Here is an 18,077-nt window from a genome sequence, read left to right on the forward strand (position 1 = left end):
TTTATCCAGACGCAGGTGAATATTTAAAGTGGTTTTATAGGTGGGACCACTTTATTCTATGTAGCCCCCTTTATTTCTAGCTGGTCTCCGCTTTACCTCTAAGTGGCTTCAGTTGATTTACAAATGGTCCCACTTTGATTCACATGTTATTTTAAATTTTGTAGACTATGCACTGAACTGCCTGTGAAGCTTTCTTGCGGACAATTATACGGATCACGTGCACATCCCCTAGAGGTTGTGGAATGATCTGCCCTTGTCTTGTTTTCTTCAGCAGAAGCCTTGATAAACGCCAAATTTTTGTTTTACACCGCAAGACTCTGAATTTCTGGGGGAAAAAAAAATACAACCCCCAAAACATGAAACCTTAGTTACTAGAGAGAATAGCCCAAGGCAGAAGGAATGTGGACTCGTGACAAGGTTCCACAACACATTGATCTACTCTAGTGCAAGCTCTGCTCGTGAGCATGCCCCCGAGGCATATCTGGCTCCACTAATATTTTGAGAAGTGGCATTGGCATACGGACCAAAGTAATGGTATAACGTGCACATTTGAGACAGTGGCACGCACACATTTTACGAGAGGGCTAGGTTTGATGTGCTAGAAAGAGGTGACAGTCGGACACAAGCTTCGGTTGGTTACGGCCGGAAAATGAATAGGGAGTACTCAAGTGTGACAGCAATTGAAGACCCTCGATGAAGTCTAGATGTTCACCAAACTAAGCCTAGTGCACTGTGTATCCTTACGGTGGTCTTCCATAAAGTCTCTAAGGCATGCATTCTGGCCATAATGCATGTTCACATTAAAATCGACCTGCAGTGAGAAATGGCATATCCCGTGGTGTCACAGTGTTGCATAATGTGACCGCGTCACACGACTTCCTAATGTCGTATGATCACGTCGCGGTGTCTGGTGAGCCCATGACGTCCCGACCCCACACGAAGCACATACGAGAATTTACCGCAAAGCCTCGCCAGTAACTGCTATCACCGTAACACGAAGCACTAGGAGCAGCACAAACAGCGGTAACATACAATTGGTGTTCATTTTCTAATTCACTAGCACCACAAACATATGAGTGAGAATTTTGTTACTGTTTCAGGAGTGCACTTCAGTTATCAATCAGTGCGCCGTCTGAGAGTTTTTTTCTCATCTTTACAAGATGGGATAAACAAAGCAGTTTCTTCTTTTGCTCTGTCCATTTATGCCATTGCTTGGAATCAAGTAATGTCATTCATATTTTGCAATCTACTATGTTTAAACAACACATACATGGTCGTTCCTCTGTCACCAGCATTTTAGCTCATACATTTAAAGTTGGTATCGATAATGGGACACTTTCCAGTCCCTGCGAGAATGCACCAAGGGCATGGACCAGCACACTTGGAATGCGTACCACCTGGTGAGCAACCGTGCAAGGGCAGTCTGCTACAGCACCAGGCAGCAGCAGTTCCATGTCAAAACGGAAATGACCATTAACAAGCTGGTCTGGTCTTCTGACCAGCAGGTACGCTCATCTTCTCTCGGTTCTGGGACTTTTACTGTTGCACTCTGACTGCTCGTTTCCTGGGGAGTTGTTTGTCCAAACTCTTGTCAAGTAGTAGCATAATTATTACTTTTTGCTTGTAAATGTGCTTCTCTGACGTGCTGTGTCTTTATGCTTTTTAAAGCATGCATCTGTGCTTGATGCCACTTCACTTTCTTTCTATAAGCTTCATTCTTTTTTTTTTATAGTGTGTTTTCATGTCTTCCTAGTCTTTGAAAAACATGCTAACCAAGGCTCTTATTTTCTCATATTTTTTTTTATCACTCCATTTACTTGGGGTGGTAAGTACGGCAGGGTGTGTCTTTTGAATGTCCGACCTCCAGCACACACTCCATGCCTTCCGACACGCTTTGGCTGCGCACATGCGCTCGAGATGCACAAGACGCCGAAGCACTGTTGAAGGTGGGAAGCTCAGGCTGGAGGTGGGACAATTGAAGGTCCTTCCTGCTGTTCTCACCTTATCAGTGACTATAGTGTGAAATTTCATTCCCTCATCCTGGAGAAGGCTCTTCATAAGCGGTATTATGAGGCCATTGGTGGTGCAAAATGTTCCTGGTTTTTCTCGCATGTTTCACCTTTTTTTTTAAATGGGGCATCAGCTGCCGGCTCCCACTTTTGCTCGAGGGAGGTGTGTGTGCAGTATCACGTGGCACTGTGATGTCAGTAGTCATGTGACGTCGTGACATCATGTGAGCTCACACACACATAGCATGTGCCCAGCTCATTCACGACAAATTCTGTGCCCCTCGGTCTTTGTCAGCACGATCGAGCCAGTGTAATTTGTTTCTCTTTGATTCCAGGCAAGAGCAATGTCTGAGTTTGAGCGTAGCCAGCTCAGGGTGAGTGAGAACCAAGAGGAGCTGATGGCTCAGCAGGAGAAGCTCAAGAGCTCCCAGCAGAACGTTCAGGTCTTTGTGGCTGAGAACCTCAAGGAGCTGACCGTCGAGAAGGCCCTGATTGCTGCGGGCCAGCGGGAGCTTGCCCGCATGACCGACAGCATCCGCAAGAAGCTGGGTATGTCTTCCCATCGGTCCCAGAACGTTGTTGTTTGTTATGATATACAGCGTGTCCCCGAAAAAAAGATATACAGTGTTTGTTTCACCGCAAGAACAAACTGTGTATTGCAAAACGCTATTTTTTACCCAAATGTAGCCTTTGTGGTCCGAACAGATGCAAAAGTTTCAGAACTAACTGTTATCTTATTCATAAGTTGTAAGTAGTTTTCTGAAAATTTCAATAGAAAAATGGGGCCCGTTCTCGTTTGCTGATGCCATTCATCTTTCCATGTATTCATAGGCGTTGTTGGCTGCCACTTTCCCATTGCAAATTTACGAAAATCGCTTATATCACTTTTGCATTGGGCAACGACACACAGAAACTTTAGCATTTGGTCCGGACCGCTGGCACCACATTTCGACGGTGACTGAGCTTTCGGCAATGCATAGTTTACTTTTGAGGTGAAGGCAACATTGTACATTTTTTTTTGTCGGAGACAACTTATAGTGTAATTTAGTTTCGCAAAATCTGGACCTACCAGGCATAGTTCTGAGCATGCACGTCTCTTTTTTGGGCAGCTTTTATTTTTATTATCTTAGTTGACTAAAGCAATATTCACACTTCAATAACGCACTTTTGTAACGGAAGAGTGTCACATTAGGGCTGCGTCAGTGTTTGTCTGGGACACGTGTCCTCACTGATCGAACGAGAGTCGCAGCCAAATGCCGATGTAGCATGCGTTGTGAATCTGTGTTCTGCGCTAGCCTCTTTCGGTGATGTAGAATACCAAGCATATGTAGGCGATGTAGAAAACCTAACACTACGGCTTAGTAATGTGCTCCCATATGTGGTGGGAAAGAGTGTATGAGAGGCGAAGTGGAAGAGAAAAAGCACATGCCTTGGAGGAAACTGGGAGGTGTAAAGTAGTGTAACTCTTGAAAGCTGGGATGTGCAACCGCAAGCTACACAAACTTCGATCTCCACTCCTGCTGAAGCGCTAGGTGTAGCTGGGAGATGCTACGGATGATATTTGTGTCATCGAGGCGCAAATGGCGTACCAAGTCCGTCTGTGCAACATCACCGCAAAGCAACATACATGTGCAAATGGTGGATTTTGAGTTCGAAGAAAAGGGTGGTTTTGACCTAATAGTTTCTTAATCAAGGGTTAAATAGTTTTTTTCCAAGCCTTTTGGCTACTGTTGTACTATGCTTAAACAGAAACCCATCTAAACTTGGGAAGGTTGTTCCCAAGCTTCCACTTGCCCATTTATAACTTTAATGTAATTATATTTATGAACTGCATCATCAGAAAGTGTGATGCCCTGGTTTTGCAAATATAGACGGATTTTACATAAAGTTAAACCTATGGAGATGCAAGCTATATCTAATTGAGTGGATTTACATATCTCTCTATATGAAAATATTCTTTCTTTAATCTCGAATTTGAAACAAATAAAAAAAGTATCACAAATGATGAATGCAGGTTGTCGGGGCATCTCTGCCTGACATATGCTCTCGCATAACAGCCACAGTTTAATTTTAATGCGAAAGCATTAACTGTCTCATGAAGCGAGCTGACGTCATCAGTCTGAAGTGTGAAAACGACTTCTAGTTTCCGCGATCCCAATAGGAGCGATTTGCCTTCGGTTCCATTGGCTGGCGCGCGTCGACGGGGCTCCCATTGGCCGCTGCGCCATAACCTCTGAAATTTTGAAGCGCGTCAAAGTGCGCACGCGCTTCGGGATCTCGGAGGCCATGGCTACGCTCGTCAGTTTCCACGACTGCTCACCCCATGGCGCTGCGTGTCCATCAGCGCGTCGTTAACGCAGAGTGTCCAAGGAGTCCAAGGTTAGCGTGCCCAAGGGAGCACGCGCGCTGACCAGCGACGAAAAGTATGCAGCAGACGAAAAAGGGAGCGGACGAGCGGCTTGCATGCTTTCGTATTCAAACTCGTAAGAATTGCTTAAAAGTAACTCAAGCTTTCTTTTTTATATTTTACTTGCCAAGCACCCGTGAACTGCGGGGAAGCAACAATTGCGGAGGTCGCTCTCGCGGGCGTTGCTTTTTCACGCTCAACGGAGCTAACCCGCCGCAATCAACACCTTGAAAAGTATGAATTTGCAGTGAATCTCAAAGCAAATATTTAATAGCATATTATTAAAAAGGCTCGGCGTACACCTAAGCACTTCTTATGAGTTGTGAATGCGACAGCAAGCAACCCGCTCTTCGCTCCCTTCTTTAATCTGTGGCATGCAACGTGCTGATTTTGGGCGTGGAACAGTAGAGCCGCTGCCTCGCGGACACGCAGCGCCATCGGGTGAGCGATTGTTCAAACTGTCTTGTGCCTTACGGCTCAAGGAACAGACAGCAACGTAGTTCCCAGCAGAACGAGCCCCTTGGTTTATTCCATGCGCCATATATATTGCCACGTGCCATACAACCGATAAGAGGCGAGCAAACGCGGTGATCACTGATAACGCAACAGTGTGATAAGACAGCCAGGATGACACTAAACAAACCGACGTGCAGCGTCCAATGGGAGCCTTGTCGGCGCGTGCCAGCCAATGGGATCGAAGTGTAAAAGGTGCCGTTGGCTAGCTTTGCGCGTGGTTTCATTAAGGTGCTGTTTTGCATGGTTTCAAAGCTGATGACGTCGGCTCGCTCCATGAGACAGTTAATGTTTTTGCATTGAAACTAGTATTGAATGTTCCCACAACACGAGAAATTAGACTTCGAGATAGAAAGGATCCATTCACATTCTGATAGTCTAGCTGGTGTCCAAGCAGAATGTTGCATGCTTTCTATCGAAGTAAGCTATAAACTCACGACGATGTGGCTAGTGCTGTTGTTTGCGTGATTCAAAACATGTTTACTTCACACTGTTTAACCATGTCGATATTCCTTGGCCTAGATGCTGCCAGCAACATAATGCTCACCAATGAGCAGCAGCGCCAGATTAGCCACAGGCAGCTCGTGAAAGATCTGTCCACGGTTCAAGAGTATGCCAAGTTTCTCCAGGAGAAATTGGGTAAGCGGCTCAATCTTCATTTGCTCGGTGCCACTAACCACAATGGGCCCTTTCCCAAAATTACTAGTATATTATTGTGAACGTGCAGTGCCCATGCCATCGCTGTTTTCGAACCTATGCATACTCTTTTAATATTAAGAGAATATTGCTACATTGTAGAATGGAGAATTTTTGCTGAAGTTGGGCATAATCTCTCGAGGCTCCATCCCTCTACGAGCTCTCTTAGTGTTGTTTTAGCGTTTCTGGTGAAGGAAGAACTTGAAAAGTGTGCCCAAGCAGTGTGCATAAGGACTTCCAGTGTCAAGTTGTTGGTGCAGTGCAACACGTATGCTGGATACAAGCACTTTGTCGTCGTTTGTCTCGGTCTCAGTCTACTGGCTGAACCCGAGTTCCAGTCACTCAGTCTACTTGGATTAGCAAGCACTGAATTAAAGAAGGATTACTGCCTGCCCTTGACCTACAAAGCAGATGGTGCCCGAAAACGATTACAATACCCTGTCGTCATTGGTATGGTAAGGGTTATTAAACTACAAGCTGGGCCACTAGATGGCATTGATTTTTAAAAGATCTGTGAAACTGTCTTGGCATCCCTCATCTTTTGCACTTACCTCTTCTGCTTTGCAGACATCGGTGCTAAAGACCTTCACAGTCACCACAAGGAGACCTCGGTGCAGTTTGAGGACACGCTGAGCAACCTGTCTAAAATAAATGCGAGCATTGAGTACCTGCAGAAGATGGTTGAGGAGACCAGGGTTGAGCTTGGCGACAAGCTGGGCTGGGTGGTACGCTACCTGCATGGCTCCGGTGAGTACAGTTTTTTTATCTTGTCACTAATTGAATATATAAAACTCTGAAGGGCCATTCCAATCTGGAGGGCCTGCTTATTTTGACGGCGCTTTTAACTGCTTAAATATTTTTCCTAAGCTAAATGGACTTTCCCTGAAAAACATAAACATACATATGTTAACACCTTATAAATATAAAGTGTTTTAACCAGAGGCGGACTTTGCATTTTGGCAGCCTAAGCTACTTTTAAAATTCTGTAAAGTAGCTAGATTTGGAGCTAGAATTCCCAAAATAGCTAAATTCAAAACTGAAATTAAAAAAAAAAAAAAAATTAATTTGGGTGCAGTAAAAAAATGTGCAACCCAAAACATATTCTTGAAGGATAAGGGGTAGACCTCAAAGCAAGCTGCCTTGAGATCTGGACTGCACGTAGGGATACAACCGCATACAGTGATCACTGAGAAAAAAAGTTGTTTATTTGCGCGCTTTCGAATGCGACTAGAGAGGGCTGGCGCCGCTGCTTGTGCCGGTAATTCACATGACAATGCCGCTGGTCACATCTCCTTTTTCCTAATAAAAGGAAATAAGTCGAACTAAAACCTCAGTAACATTTTTTTGTAGCGACGTGGCTTGCGGGGCTGCCTTGAGCCTTTCTGTAATGCCACGGGTTGGGGTCCTGAAGACTGTGGCATCGTTGCTGCCGTTGTTGTGGGGCTGTGGCAGTGGATTTGCCCTCCGTTGTGCCAAAGCTGTTGTCCATCTTCGTTCGCCACTATGTAGGATCTGGGTGCAGGGTTGTCTGTGACCACTGAGAGGTCCGACTGTCGAGCACCGAGACCATCGACCTAGGGTGCAGGCACTCCAGACGTCTTGTACCTTGGCTCTAGTATGTCTGTTGGTGCTGGAGTACCTCCTTAAGTCTTGCAGTCGCTTGCTGGGGTGGCACTGCCTCAGGCTCTAAAAGCTTGCGGTGCGTAGGCAGCCGTGTCCTTGTGCTTCTTCCCATCTGGATGACATCTCCTACGCCTTGTTGGCTAGCATCTACCTGCAACACGAGGAGCTGCATCTTGTCGTAGTATGCCAGAACCGATGCCTGTGATAGGGCTGTCCGAAGACGCTTAAAAGTTTCTTGCTGGGAGTCGGTCTAGACCCAAGCATTGTCCTTCTTCAACAGGTCTCGTAGGTCCTTCTTCAGCAGGTCCTGCAATCCTATTTAGGCGTCTACCTTTTTTGCAGTTTCCACATTTCTTGTGGTTCGGGTGACCCAGTGGGCACGGAGGGAGTAACTAAATATCAGTGCGTCATATTTTAACCAGACCACGCAAAAAGCCCTCCTCCTACGGGGGCGTCCTGTGGTGTCAAACACGCATGGCATGTGATGAAATCGTGACATTGTTTCTCCTTGTCAGCTCCTGCCTTACAACTGGTCGGAGCCGCTTGAAGTGTTTTTTAGTCTAAATACAAAATACAAGTGGTGCAAACCATTTCAATTACTTATGAAAGTAGTTTTTGTCCAGAATTTTAGATCAGAAAAGTAACAAATGTAGTTTAGAAAGCATGGAAACAAGAAACAACGTGCAATGACCCGTCGACATACCTGCCACCAAGTGGTGGAAGAGGCCTTGCGGGCGCCCCACGCATGATTCCAAAGCGTGCTCGCTCCGGAATCTCCGAGGCCATGCTCGGCGGATCCTAGCATACGATGCACGATGCCGGCGGTACACTTTTCAAGAAGAGAAAGTACAAATGTGTCTCCTCGCGAGAGCACAGGAGACCTGCCCGGGTTTTGAGCGTAGTCGAGTTGGGGCCGAGAGGCTTTGCCAGCGCGCTCCGGAAGCTTACGGGGAGTGTATGTTGGGACGCAGCGTAGGCGAAGAAGTATTCACATGGGTGTCCCAACTTCGACTCATTAGGAAGTTTTTATAGATTGTTTTTGCCATCCCACAATGCTCTCCTCAACCCGCTACGATACCCGGAACTCTACAGTCAAGGCCATCGGCGTGCAGGTGCAGTAGAGGCTTCGGTGACCCATGACTACGATTGTTGTGTCTAAACCACAGAAAGCGGCACATGACCACAGAGAAGAGAGTAAGCTTGACTCAAACCGGCCAGTTCTCGATCGGCGGTTTTCGGACGGAAAGAAAACAAATTTCGAGCTGCAAATTGCATTCTAGGTAGTTGGGCTCTCATATGTTATGTACAAATAAAAACCTTGGCGAGCATGAATACTACCTGTTAGTGTCCCTTTAAATATATGCTAGGATATTGCAACCTGAAAAATGTTGCAAAAAAACATTCACGAATATTTCGCACCATGGGGATGATTCATACCCCTCCCAGTCACGAAATATTGAGCCTGCAAAAATAATTTACTGTACCAGAAAACTAGATTGGATAGCATCTTGGGAATTTCCTATAAAATCATATTTACATGTAACTATAGAAATAGTATAGTACATAGTTCTACAGCTTCTCGTTTTTCTAAAGTATCCATAGAACATTTTTTTAATGCAATCATTAAAGGTAACTTCTACAAAACGACATTGCCATATTCAAATGCAAGTTTCTAGCCAGCTGCTTTGTCTATTTATTACGAAAATCTTGAATGGAAGCTTGCATTGCAGACATTGTTCTTTTATTGATTGCTCATGATGCACGACAGCCTGCATCAGATGTCGTCGAGAGACCTTGACGGGCACCAGAAAGTGCAGGAAGCCTTTGTTTCCTACCGTTGGCAATGGTACGGTGTCTGGAACGAGTCTTCGACGGGTGTGTTTAGTGTTCCATTCGGTTGGCAGCCTACAGGGGGGGAAGAAAGGGGGAGCAAAAGAGAACCTTGCCACGTGTGGAACGACGGGGAGAAGAACAGTGCCTCTGTTGTTGAGTGGGAATTTGCGTTCGTACAAAACCATTTTTTTGCCGGGAAGGAGCACCAACAGCTGCCTCCGTAAAAGCGCGAGGGAACGCGGGTGCCGTCGTTGTCGCGGCGTCTGCAACTCCCAGCTGCTGTAGCTTCCATGAACTGTCAAGCTGGAGGGCAACCCACAGCAAAATGGGCATATACCACAAACACCACCTCTGCCGCGACACTGCCAAGATCGCAACCGGCGACGACACTACACTTCTACGACTGCGTCGGGCGGAAATCGAGAGACAACTTTTTTGGAAACACTAAACGCTCCGGTCAGAGACTCATTCTGGGCACAACGTTGGAGGCAGGCAGCGCCTGACAGGTTGTGCTCGACCATTTGTTCCCAGGCGAGCGCCTGACCGTGCTGTTGTGCTGCGTGCTGCACGCCTGCTACCTCCTGGTGGCCATGTTCCTGGCAGCCTTCCTGCACGTTCCCATGACCTCGCGCTTCTTCCTCCTGCTCCTGGTGCCCATGAACGCGCTCTCGGAGCTCCAGGAAGGCTCCAGCCTTCACTTCGGGGCCCTGACCGTGCTCCTGGCTATCTTTGTGCTGGGTACGAACCAGATGTCTTCGTTTGTTTTTAGGACGGTCCAAGGTCGACCGGAATGCTTATTCCTATGGAGGGAGCGAAACATGTGGCAAGCATGAAACTACGTACGCAGTTTTTCTAACTCCCCGTACACGTCCAGGCACTGCCGCCATCGTTTTGGTAGCTCCCCGATTCCTACGGCATAGCAAGAACTGTGCTGTGTGACTGCAGCCGGATGAATGTGTCTGTGCAGTTCATGCTATTATTTTGATAATATTTTGCTATAGCATTGTTGCTTTACAGCTACAAACATACTGCTCACCACCACGATAACTGAAACTGCAGCACATGCATCAAATGTGTCATTCTAGGAGTGGCATAGTCGTGAAGGATTACGTTAACGTCCTTAGCGAGTTTCATCATGCTACACTTGTTCATTGATTTCTTATGGACAAAAGTTCCGGTCAACCTTGAACGACCCTTCTACAGTGCAGTGCACATACAACAATATTGAGAAAGTTTAATCCTTATAACCGATTATCGTATCTCAACTAGAAACTGATCGCTTCAAGTCTAGAAACTCTAGAAAGTGATCGTTATAAGTGGTACATCGTTATATCTGGTATCATTACAATTGGATTGCACTGTATATTGTCTCGTAACATATTAACTTTACCTAAGGATGGGGTTTTACTTACAGGACGACACAAACACAAACTTCTATGTATTTGTGCTTTTCTGTAGTAAAACCAGTCTTGGATAAAGTTGCCATGTTTAACTTCCACCAGGTTGCTTGCACCCACGTTTTTTGTTCTTTGTTGTTTTATACTTTTTCTTGTTACAGCGGTGGCCATTATTGGCAAGGCTTCTCGGCAGATCCCAGGTTGTTCGTGTGGGGGTCTTGGACAGCTAAATTTAGTGGAAAAAATTTCTCTCCTAAATTGGAGAGTAATCACATTTTCATGTGACACTGATGTGAGAGTCGCCTGACATCGCATTTTAAATTTAGGAAAAAAATTTCTTTTCTATATTTAGAGGAAATTTAATGTTGCACGACATACTGTACCATGTCATGTGATGTTACAATTTCTCATTGTGGCATACGACGTCGCAATGTCGCGTCAACACTGTCCGGTAAATTTTAACACGGCAGTGTAACTGTGTAAAGCAGTGTTTAACAAACAAACAAAGGAAAGGTGTGTGGTTTGTTGCTGCCATTTCTTTGTGAATAAACCATACATATATGCAGCTTTTCCTGGGATTAAAAAAATTAAAATGGGTTGAAAGGATATCCGACTCCTAATTTTTTTCTTGATGATTAAGGCATTTCCTCTTTCTTCATCTGAGAAATATTTGAAGCTTGTAAACATCCAAGTATATTTGTTTTATGTTTTCCTGTTTTTTTTCTCTCGTAATTTTTGCATTACGTTAGACATTAAATTTAATGTTCCCGCTGTTTCTCCATCTTTTTTTCTAGTTGACTATGCACATTGTGCCTTTAGAAGTCGCCGCAGGCGCTGCTGTGTTCCTGCACTAGAAGCAAACGGGGTGCAAAAAGTTCCTGTGGCTAGCAGGTTCTCCTCCTGCACGTGAGTTTTGTTCTTTGGAACTGACAAAAATTTGGGGGTGTGCAAATCTTGGAGATTTTGAATACGAATCGAGTATTTTTCTTATTCGATTCATATTCGATTCGAGAATTGCATATTCGGAAATTCCAGAATATTTGATTATGGTCGAATTTTCGAGTAATCTATGAATATTCAGGCAAATTGCGAATAATATGTACGCAGGACATGTCCTGAACATTCGGAGCTTCTTTAAAAACTGTATTTAGTTGTCTAAAATTGCGGTTATTCTAGCCATGTTTTTAGAAACCCCCACCGTTTACGTTATGCTTAGAACTGTGTATTAGCTGACGACAAAGGAGCAGTTTTGGTTTCTGTTTTGCCAAGTCTGCACTGTGAGTCACTTTTCTAGCAACCTTATAGTTTCTGCTCCAGGAGCAGTTATCACTGCAAAAGGGGAGCACTTACATACTCAACATGTGGAACAATTAATTTTCTTGCATGATAATTTGCTGTAATTGCATTAGCAGCTGATATCTAACTTGCTGGCTAGTCAAGGCCAATTTAATTTCTTTTCTTAAAATAAGGTCACTACCAATTGTTTGTAACACCAGAGGTTGCCATTTTACCTGCTATCTAGATGTGAGCAGTTTTACACAGTCTTCATTTTGTCAATTCGTATAACTTACTTGTTGCACCTTTTGCCTGCTTTCATGTACTGTACAGTTGACAGGTCAACGTATAATAGCTGTATTACCAGTTGCATTGTTTATATGCTGCCTAGTCAGGTAGTTTCGCTTACTTGAATTTGTTAACATCATTTTCGGTTTTGAAGGTAATAAAGTATTTGCATATTTCTTTTTATTTCTTAATGGTACACACATATCTGGCATTAAAAGCTTTTTTTTAAATATTTATGTTTGATTTGTAATAAAAAGTTTTAATATTTGCAAACTTCTACGAAAAATATTTGTATTAAAACAAGTTTGGTAATTGGTGAACAACGATCTGTTTTGTCAGTTTTGCGAAGAAAAAGTGATACATAGATTGAAACTACTTGCACTTGGAAAGTGTTCAATTAAATTATGAGACCTTAGAATTAATCTAAAAAGAGATTCAGAAGTGATAAATACTTTTTTGATTGGCATAAAATTATTTGTCACTTGACTTCAGTTGAGCACATACATTGTGTGCAGCTGAAAGGCTAGGATAGAATTTTTTCTTATGACGAGATTAGTATTTTTTATACGCACAGTCAGAAGCTTTTGACTGGAAGTATAAAACCAAGAGGTGGGTTAAGGTCTTCTTGATTATGGGCAAAAATAGTGATTGCTAATACAGGAGAACAGTGGACCCTATAAAGTAGAAAACTGTAGATATACCGTAAAATACCGGGCAAGCGCCCATTCAACATTTAGAGATAATCGCGAAAAAATGGAGGATGGGCACTTGTCTGGTCATCAATTTTACATATCAATGTACTGTGCATATTTTCTCAGATCTTATAAATATGGGAATGGGCGCTTAATGTGGAATGGGCGGATGTGCGGTATTCTACGGTAGTAAAGCAAAGTGTGAACATTGTGAAGCCACCGATGTAGTGAAGATTTTTTCCAGAAAGTCTCCCCTGTTATTGAATGGTACCACCATAATCTTAAATGTCAAGAGGCAGTTGTTGCCAAAGGCTGAGACAAAGTTGCAGCCTAACTGGTCGTGAAGTGGTAGAGATGAGAGTCCCCTTCTAGCACTTTTCAATCTTCTAAGGTGCCAATTTATCTGTCTTGAGGTCTGACTTCTTTTCTTTTCTCGCACAAGGACACAGCCACACGAACAAGATTACTCGACGCCACTGGTTGATGGCGAGGCAGCCTCCCCGATTGTTGAGCCTCTACCTGACGTGGTGGAACCTGGTAAGCTGATTAGTATTTCGGAAGTTTCTTTTTGTCACTTCATTAGTCTTGAGTTTGCAATGCACATGGCTCTTGCTGTAGCAGTAGGCTTTTTCATATTATTTATTCCTGGGAAGCATTTTGCTTAGGTATCAAGTAGCACTTGCACTTTGGGACTAATCATTGAGGAAATTATTGTCTTCGCAATTTTAAAGATGGGAGTGATGTTTTACGCTGTAGTCTATGTTTGGTCTTGTAATTACCCAATCTGAAAATGAGAAGACCATTCACACTGACAGCATGGTCAGGTTAAGTGACAGTGAAGTGTAGCACTTAGTAGCACCAATGTACACAACTTAGCACTTGCTCATTGATGCTCTTGGGAATACTGGAGAAGCTTCATTTTGAGAAAAGGGAATGCAGGTACATGACTAAGGTGAAGCCAACTTTGGGGATAGGACCTTATGTGTGTGATAGTGCACCTAAAAGTACCAATCTGCAGATTGTACATTGGTGCCCTTAGAAACATTGCAGAGAAACTGATATCCTGGGAAAGGTGATTTTTTTATGCCGGGGAAGCCAACTTTAAGGAGAGCTCAAGCAATCTTAGACTATGCTATTGTGGCACTTTGTACCGAAAATGAGCAGATTCAATGGACTTGCTGGAGTTTTGGTCTGGGAGATCAGTTTAATCTGATATGAAACTACCGAGGGATATGATTAACTCGTTGGAGGAAAACACAGGTTTGCAAAACTTGGTAACTGGGTGCTCACTGTGAATGTAGAGGGGCAGTTCTAAATGGAGCAAAATTAGTTTTACCAAGGTTTAAAAAAATGTTTAGTTTGGAAGTGCAACGTATCTGTTTTTAAGCTCACGCTCGTTATTTCCTGGCCATGTTAGGAAGTTCTATCCAGTGCTTGGAATATGATGAGTGGAGAGCAAAGAACAATAAAGGCAATATCCTTACTTTGAGTTGTAACATGTATCCATATGGCACTTCAAATATCATGCAAAAAAACACATCACTGTAACCTCATATAGTAGAAAAGATGCTATGCTCAGTGTGTGTTCTTCTCATTGATACTCATTGATTGCTGCTCAAGATAAACATAACTGCTGATTCATCTATTTTCTCATTCATGCACATTCTATTCGGCATCAAAAATTCACCTTTGTCTTACTTTCTACAGGATGTCCCCCCAAAAAACATTTACAGGGTGAGGTCCGAATTGGATGCCAAAGTTTTAGTACAAACCAATATCTTATTAAGAAGTTATAGCAATTTTCTAAAAATTTTGATGGGAAAATAGGGCTCATTTTTGCCCTCTTTTCGGTTTTTGGGGCCATAGAGCTCCATGTATTCAAGAGCTGCGTCGGATGCCATTTTCCCATAGAAATTTCAGAAAATCGCTTATAACTTTTGAAGAAGATGTCGGTTTGTGCTGAAACTTTGGCCTCTGGGTTGGACCTCTAGCGCTACCTTTGGGTGGAGAATGAGTGCCCGGCGACGCATGGTTTTCTTTTTTACAGTAAAACAAATTTTGTAATTTTTTTTTTTTTTCTTGGGGGGGGGGGGCTGACATTTTATACAAGTTTAGATAGTGGATTTCTAGTGTAATTTGTTATTGAAGCTTTCTTCTCTTGCCAGTATATGCACATTAGTTCGAAGAAAAAAAAAATTTCATCTTTTTCTTTGGCAGCAGGGAATTTTGTTTTTTGAAATGTTCTTGCATAAAACAAAATTAAGAGTCCAACATTTTTTGAGCGACCTCCAATTTTCCCTCATTCTTTCGACTTAAGTGAAGCTTTGTGGAATATTAATTTGTCTCGCTTGGCTGAAGTTGGCTCGTACAGCATGTTGAAGTTGGCTCGTACGGCATGACGTATCCAGGTGCATAGAACTATACTCCGCTTCACATGAAGTCTGACTGCCGCCAACGCTCCGATTCGATGGAGCCAATTAAGCGGTGCCGAAAGTAGCACGCCATTGGCTTAGCCAATCACGCGCTGAAAAAGTGCAGGATCACGCTGCATTCGCCGTGCACGATTGGTAGAGCCCTGCATATCCGCGGATATCCGCAGTAAACTGGCGGATTTGGATAAAAATGAATCCGATTTGGCGGATTGTGAATCGGATGCGGACGCCAGGGGCTGTGGATGCGGATCGGATGCGGATATCTGCAAGTCTGGATATCTGCATCTGCAATGAGTGAGTGATAATATGAAGTGTATCATTGAATGTATTGCACGGGCAAACTACACTCTTAGATTAAAGGTGTCAATCAGGAAGGAAATCGTTATTTACGTCAACAAAGATTTCAGTCTCACTAAAGATTGCTTTAGAACGTTGCATCTTGCCAAACATACTGCCCTAGAAAAAGCAAAGAATGCAGGAGCATCAGTCGACCTGGGAAGCGTGTTCTTCTTTGAAAGAAAAAAAAACAAACAAAAAAAGTTCCGGCAAAAAAGAAAAAAAAGAAAACTAAATTGTACAAGTTAGTATAATCTAGAAGAAACCTGCAAGTGGCTTTTTCCCCCACAAATATATATTGAGGAGACTAAATTCGATCCTCTGGAGTGGTGGAACTTGCGCCAGCACGAGTTTCCGTACCTCATTCTTGTAGAGTAGAGCAGTTTGTGCATGCCACCCCAGCATCAAGAGCACCAATGAAGAGAGGCTTTTCATTAGCACGCATTAATTTAAAAAAGGCGAACAAGTCTGATTTCGTCCGAGTTGGTATTCTGTTCCTTCTACACAACCTTGACAAGTAGAATGTTGCGTGTGTGTGAGATTTTTTTTTTTTCTCGACAGTTGGCACTCAGTTGTTTTTGAGTACTATATGGTTCCAAGCATGCAGTTGCGGGTTCGTGTTTGAAACTATGACTGATTGGAAGTGTTGCCATTTTTTAATATTGTGATATTTTCCCCAGTGGTGTGCTCGCGCCTTACCTCACATACGCGAGTACTTAGCTGCTGCGAGTGAGCGCCTTTCCTCACACTTTTTTACTGTTTGGTCCAAAAAAGATGACACAGTGTTATTAGTCTGTCCTTTGACAATTGTCATGTTTATAAAATATGCACCTGCTTGAAGTGGGTTTTACAAAATAAATATATATTTCCTTCCTTTTGACCACATATACTGGACAGAGTGTCAGTGACACGGCACCTCAAGAATATCTAATAACTGCGATCATCTTTCGAGCGATGCAAAGTGTGTCTGGAAGGATGATTGCACATTTTATAAATATGATGAAACATAATATGATAACATGACGTTCACTGTATTCTTACATGAAGAGTTCTTTTTAGAAGGGTAAGCAAATGGCTAATAAAATACCATCCAGAATTTTTTTTTTTCTTTTTTTTAAAGTTTTAATAATGTTTGATTTTATCATCTAAAATAAATGCGCGGATTAAGAGTCGGATACGGTTCCGAATTTTGCGGATGCTGTTCGGATATGGATACAAAGTCTGCAGATGCAGATCACATGCGGATACAATTATTTAAGAACATTGCGGATGCGGATCAGATGCGGATACGAAGTCTGCAGATGGGATGCAGATGATCAAAGTGTTATCCACGCAGGGCTCCGGCGATTGGTTTAGCTGGCGATAAAGACGATGAGCGCAGTGACGATGCACTTCGGGTGCTGCTCGATCAGATCGTAGCATATTGGCCACAGTCGGACTTGAGGGGACATGCGCAAGGGAGGATGTGTTTTTTTAGTCTCTTTACAATAACTCGATGAAATTTTCAGTTTATAGTGCTTCCTCTCCTCTTTATACTATAACATGTCATGTTATATTTGATACGGCTTTTTTTTTTTGTTATGTTCTGGGTGCAGTGCACGTGCTGAGAAAAACCATGTTTCTTGAGCAAACGTGGGGCATGGCAAAACATTTAAAAGAACCTAGTGATATAGACTGATTCGCTTCTTTTAAACCGCCAAGTGCAATGAACGACGAAAATAGTGTGCGAGACTCGTTTTGGTGGAGAATTGCATAAATTCTCCTCTAACGCCGTAACTTAACCGGCACGCTTGAATTGATACATTGTAACCAAACCTTGGTAGTTCTACATTGTAGAACTACCAAGGTTTGCTTGTGCTTGCCAAATTTGGTTGTGATAGGACAACACTCAGATATTAGGACAACACTGGGATAGGACAACACTGCATCAATATTATACATAAAGAGAAGAATGTGTTTGAATGTTGCCATAGATGTTTAGCTATACTCTTTTGCGACGTGAAAAGGGGTATTTTTTTAATAAACATCCACGAGAAATTGAAGCTACAAAAGACTGCAATGGAGAGGAGACGGCTAGGCCTACTTGTCAACGTAATTGTGATGGTGGGCGACGTCAGAATCTGAAGAACCATGCACAAAACAAATGGCTCAAATTTATGCCGTTCTGGGTTGTGCCAGAGCTCTTCAAACAATTATTTGACAAGTTTCACAATTATAACCAACACTTAATATTTTTATAAGTAAAATATGAGGATTTAAAAATAACAAAACATCATAAAATCCCAAATCATTTTTTGCTAAATACTAGGGTTGTGCAAATATTCGAAATATCGAATATAGTAGTAGTGTCGAATAATACACTATTCAATATTCGCTTTAAGAAGAACTGCTCTATTCACGTTTTTCTAAGTGTCGATTATGGCAGGTTAGCCCCGTTGAGCGCGCTTCTCATTGAGCACCGGTGCATTGTGGAGAAGCAATATCCACGGAAGTGAGCTTTATGGGGGCTCGGTAAGAAGCACACTCAACGGGGTAATTTGCCGCGATAAACACTGGGAAAAGTGTGAATACTGCCA

At 43.1% G+C, this 18,077-nt stretch overlaps 1 protein-coding gene across 1 annotated transcript in view; it reads left to right on the top strand.

Moving 5' to 3' along the window:
- Nucleotides 1–18,077, top strand: part of LOC8053877 (protein brambleberry) — a 31,815-nt gene that overhangs the window by 3,222 nt on the left and 10,516 nt on the right. The window contains exons 3-9 of the mRNA XM_029982258.2: nt 1,344–1,505; nt 2,345–2,558; nt 5,452–5,568; nt 6,193–6,372; nt 9,613–9,819; nt 11,273–11,384; nt 13,176–13,270. Of these exons, the coding sequence (XP_029838118.2) occupies nt 1,344–1,505; nt 2,345–2,558; nt 5,452–5,568; nt 6,193–6,372; nt 9,613–9,819; nt 11,273–11,384; nt 13,176–13,270 (1,087 nt within the window). The remainder of the gene's footprint in view (nt 1–1,343; nt 1,506–2,344; nt 2,559–5,451; nt 5,569–6,192; nt 6,373–9,612; nt 9,820–11,272; nt 11,385–13,175; nt 13,271–18,077) is intronic.

This window comes from Ixodes scapularis, unplaced genomic scaffold (assembly GCF_016920785.2).
Source record: "Ixodes scapularis isolate PalLabHiFi unplaced genomic scaffold, ASM1692078v2 PGA_scaffold1__304_contigs__length_218370807, whole genome shotgun sequence".
NCBI lineage: Eukaryota > Metazoa > Arthropoda > Arachnida > Ixodida > Ixodidae > Ixodes > Ixodes scapularis.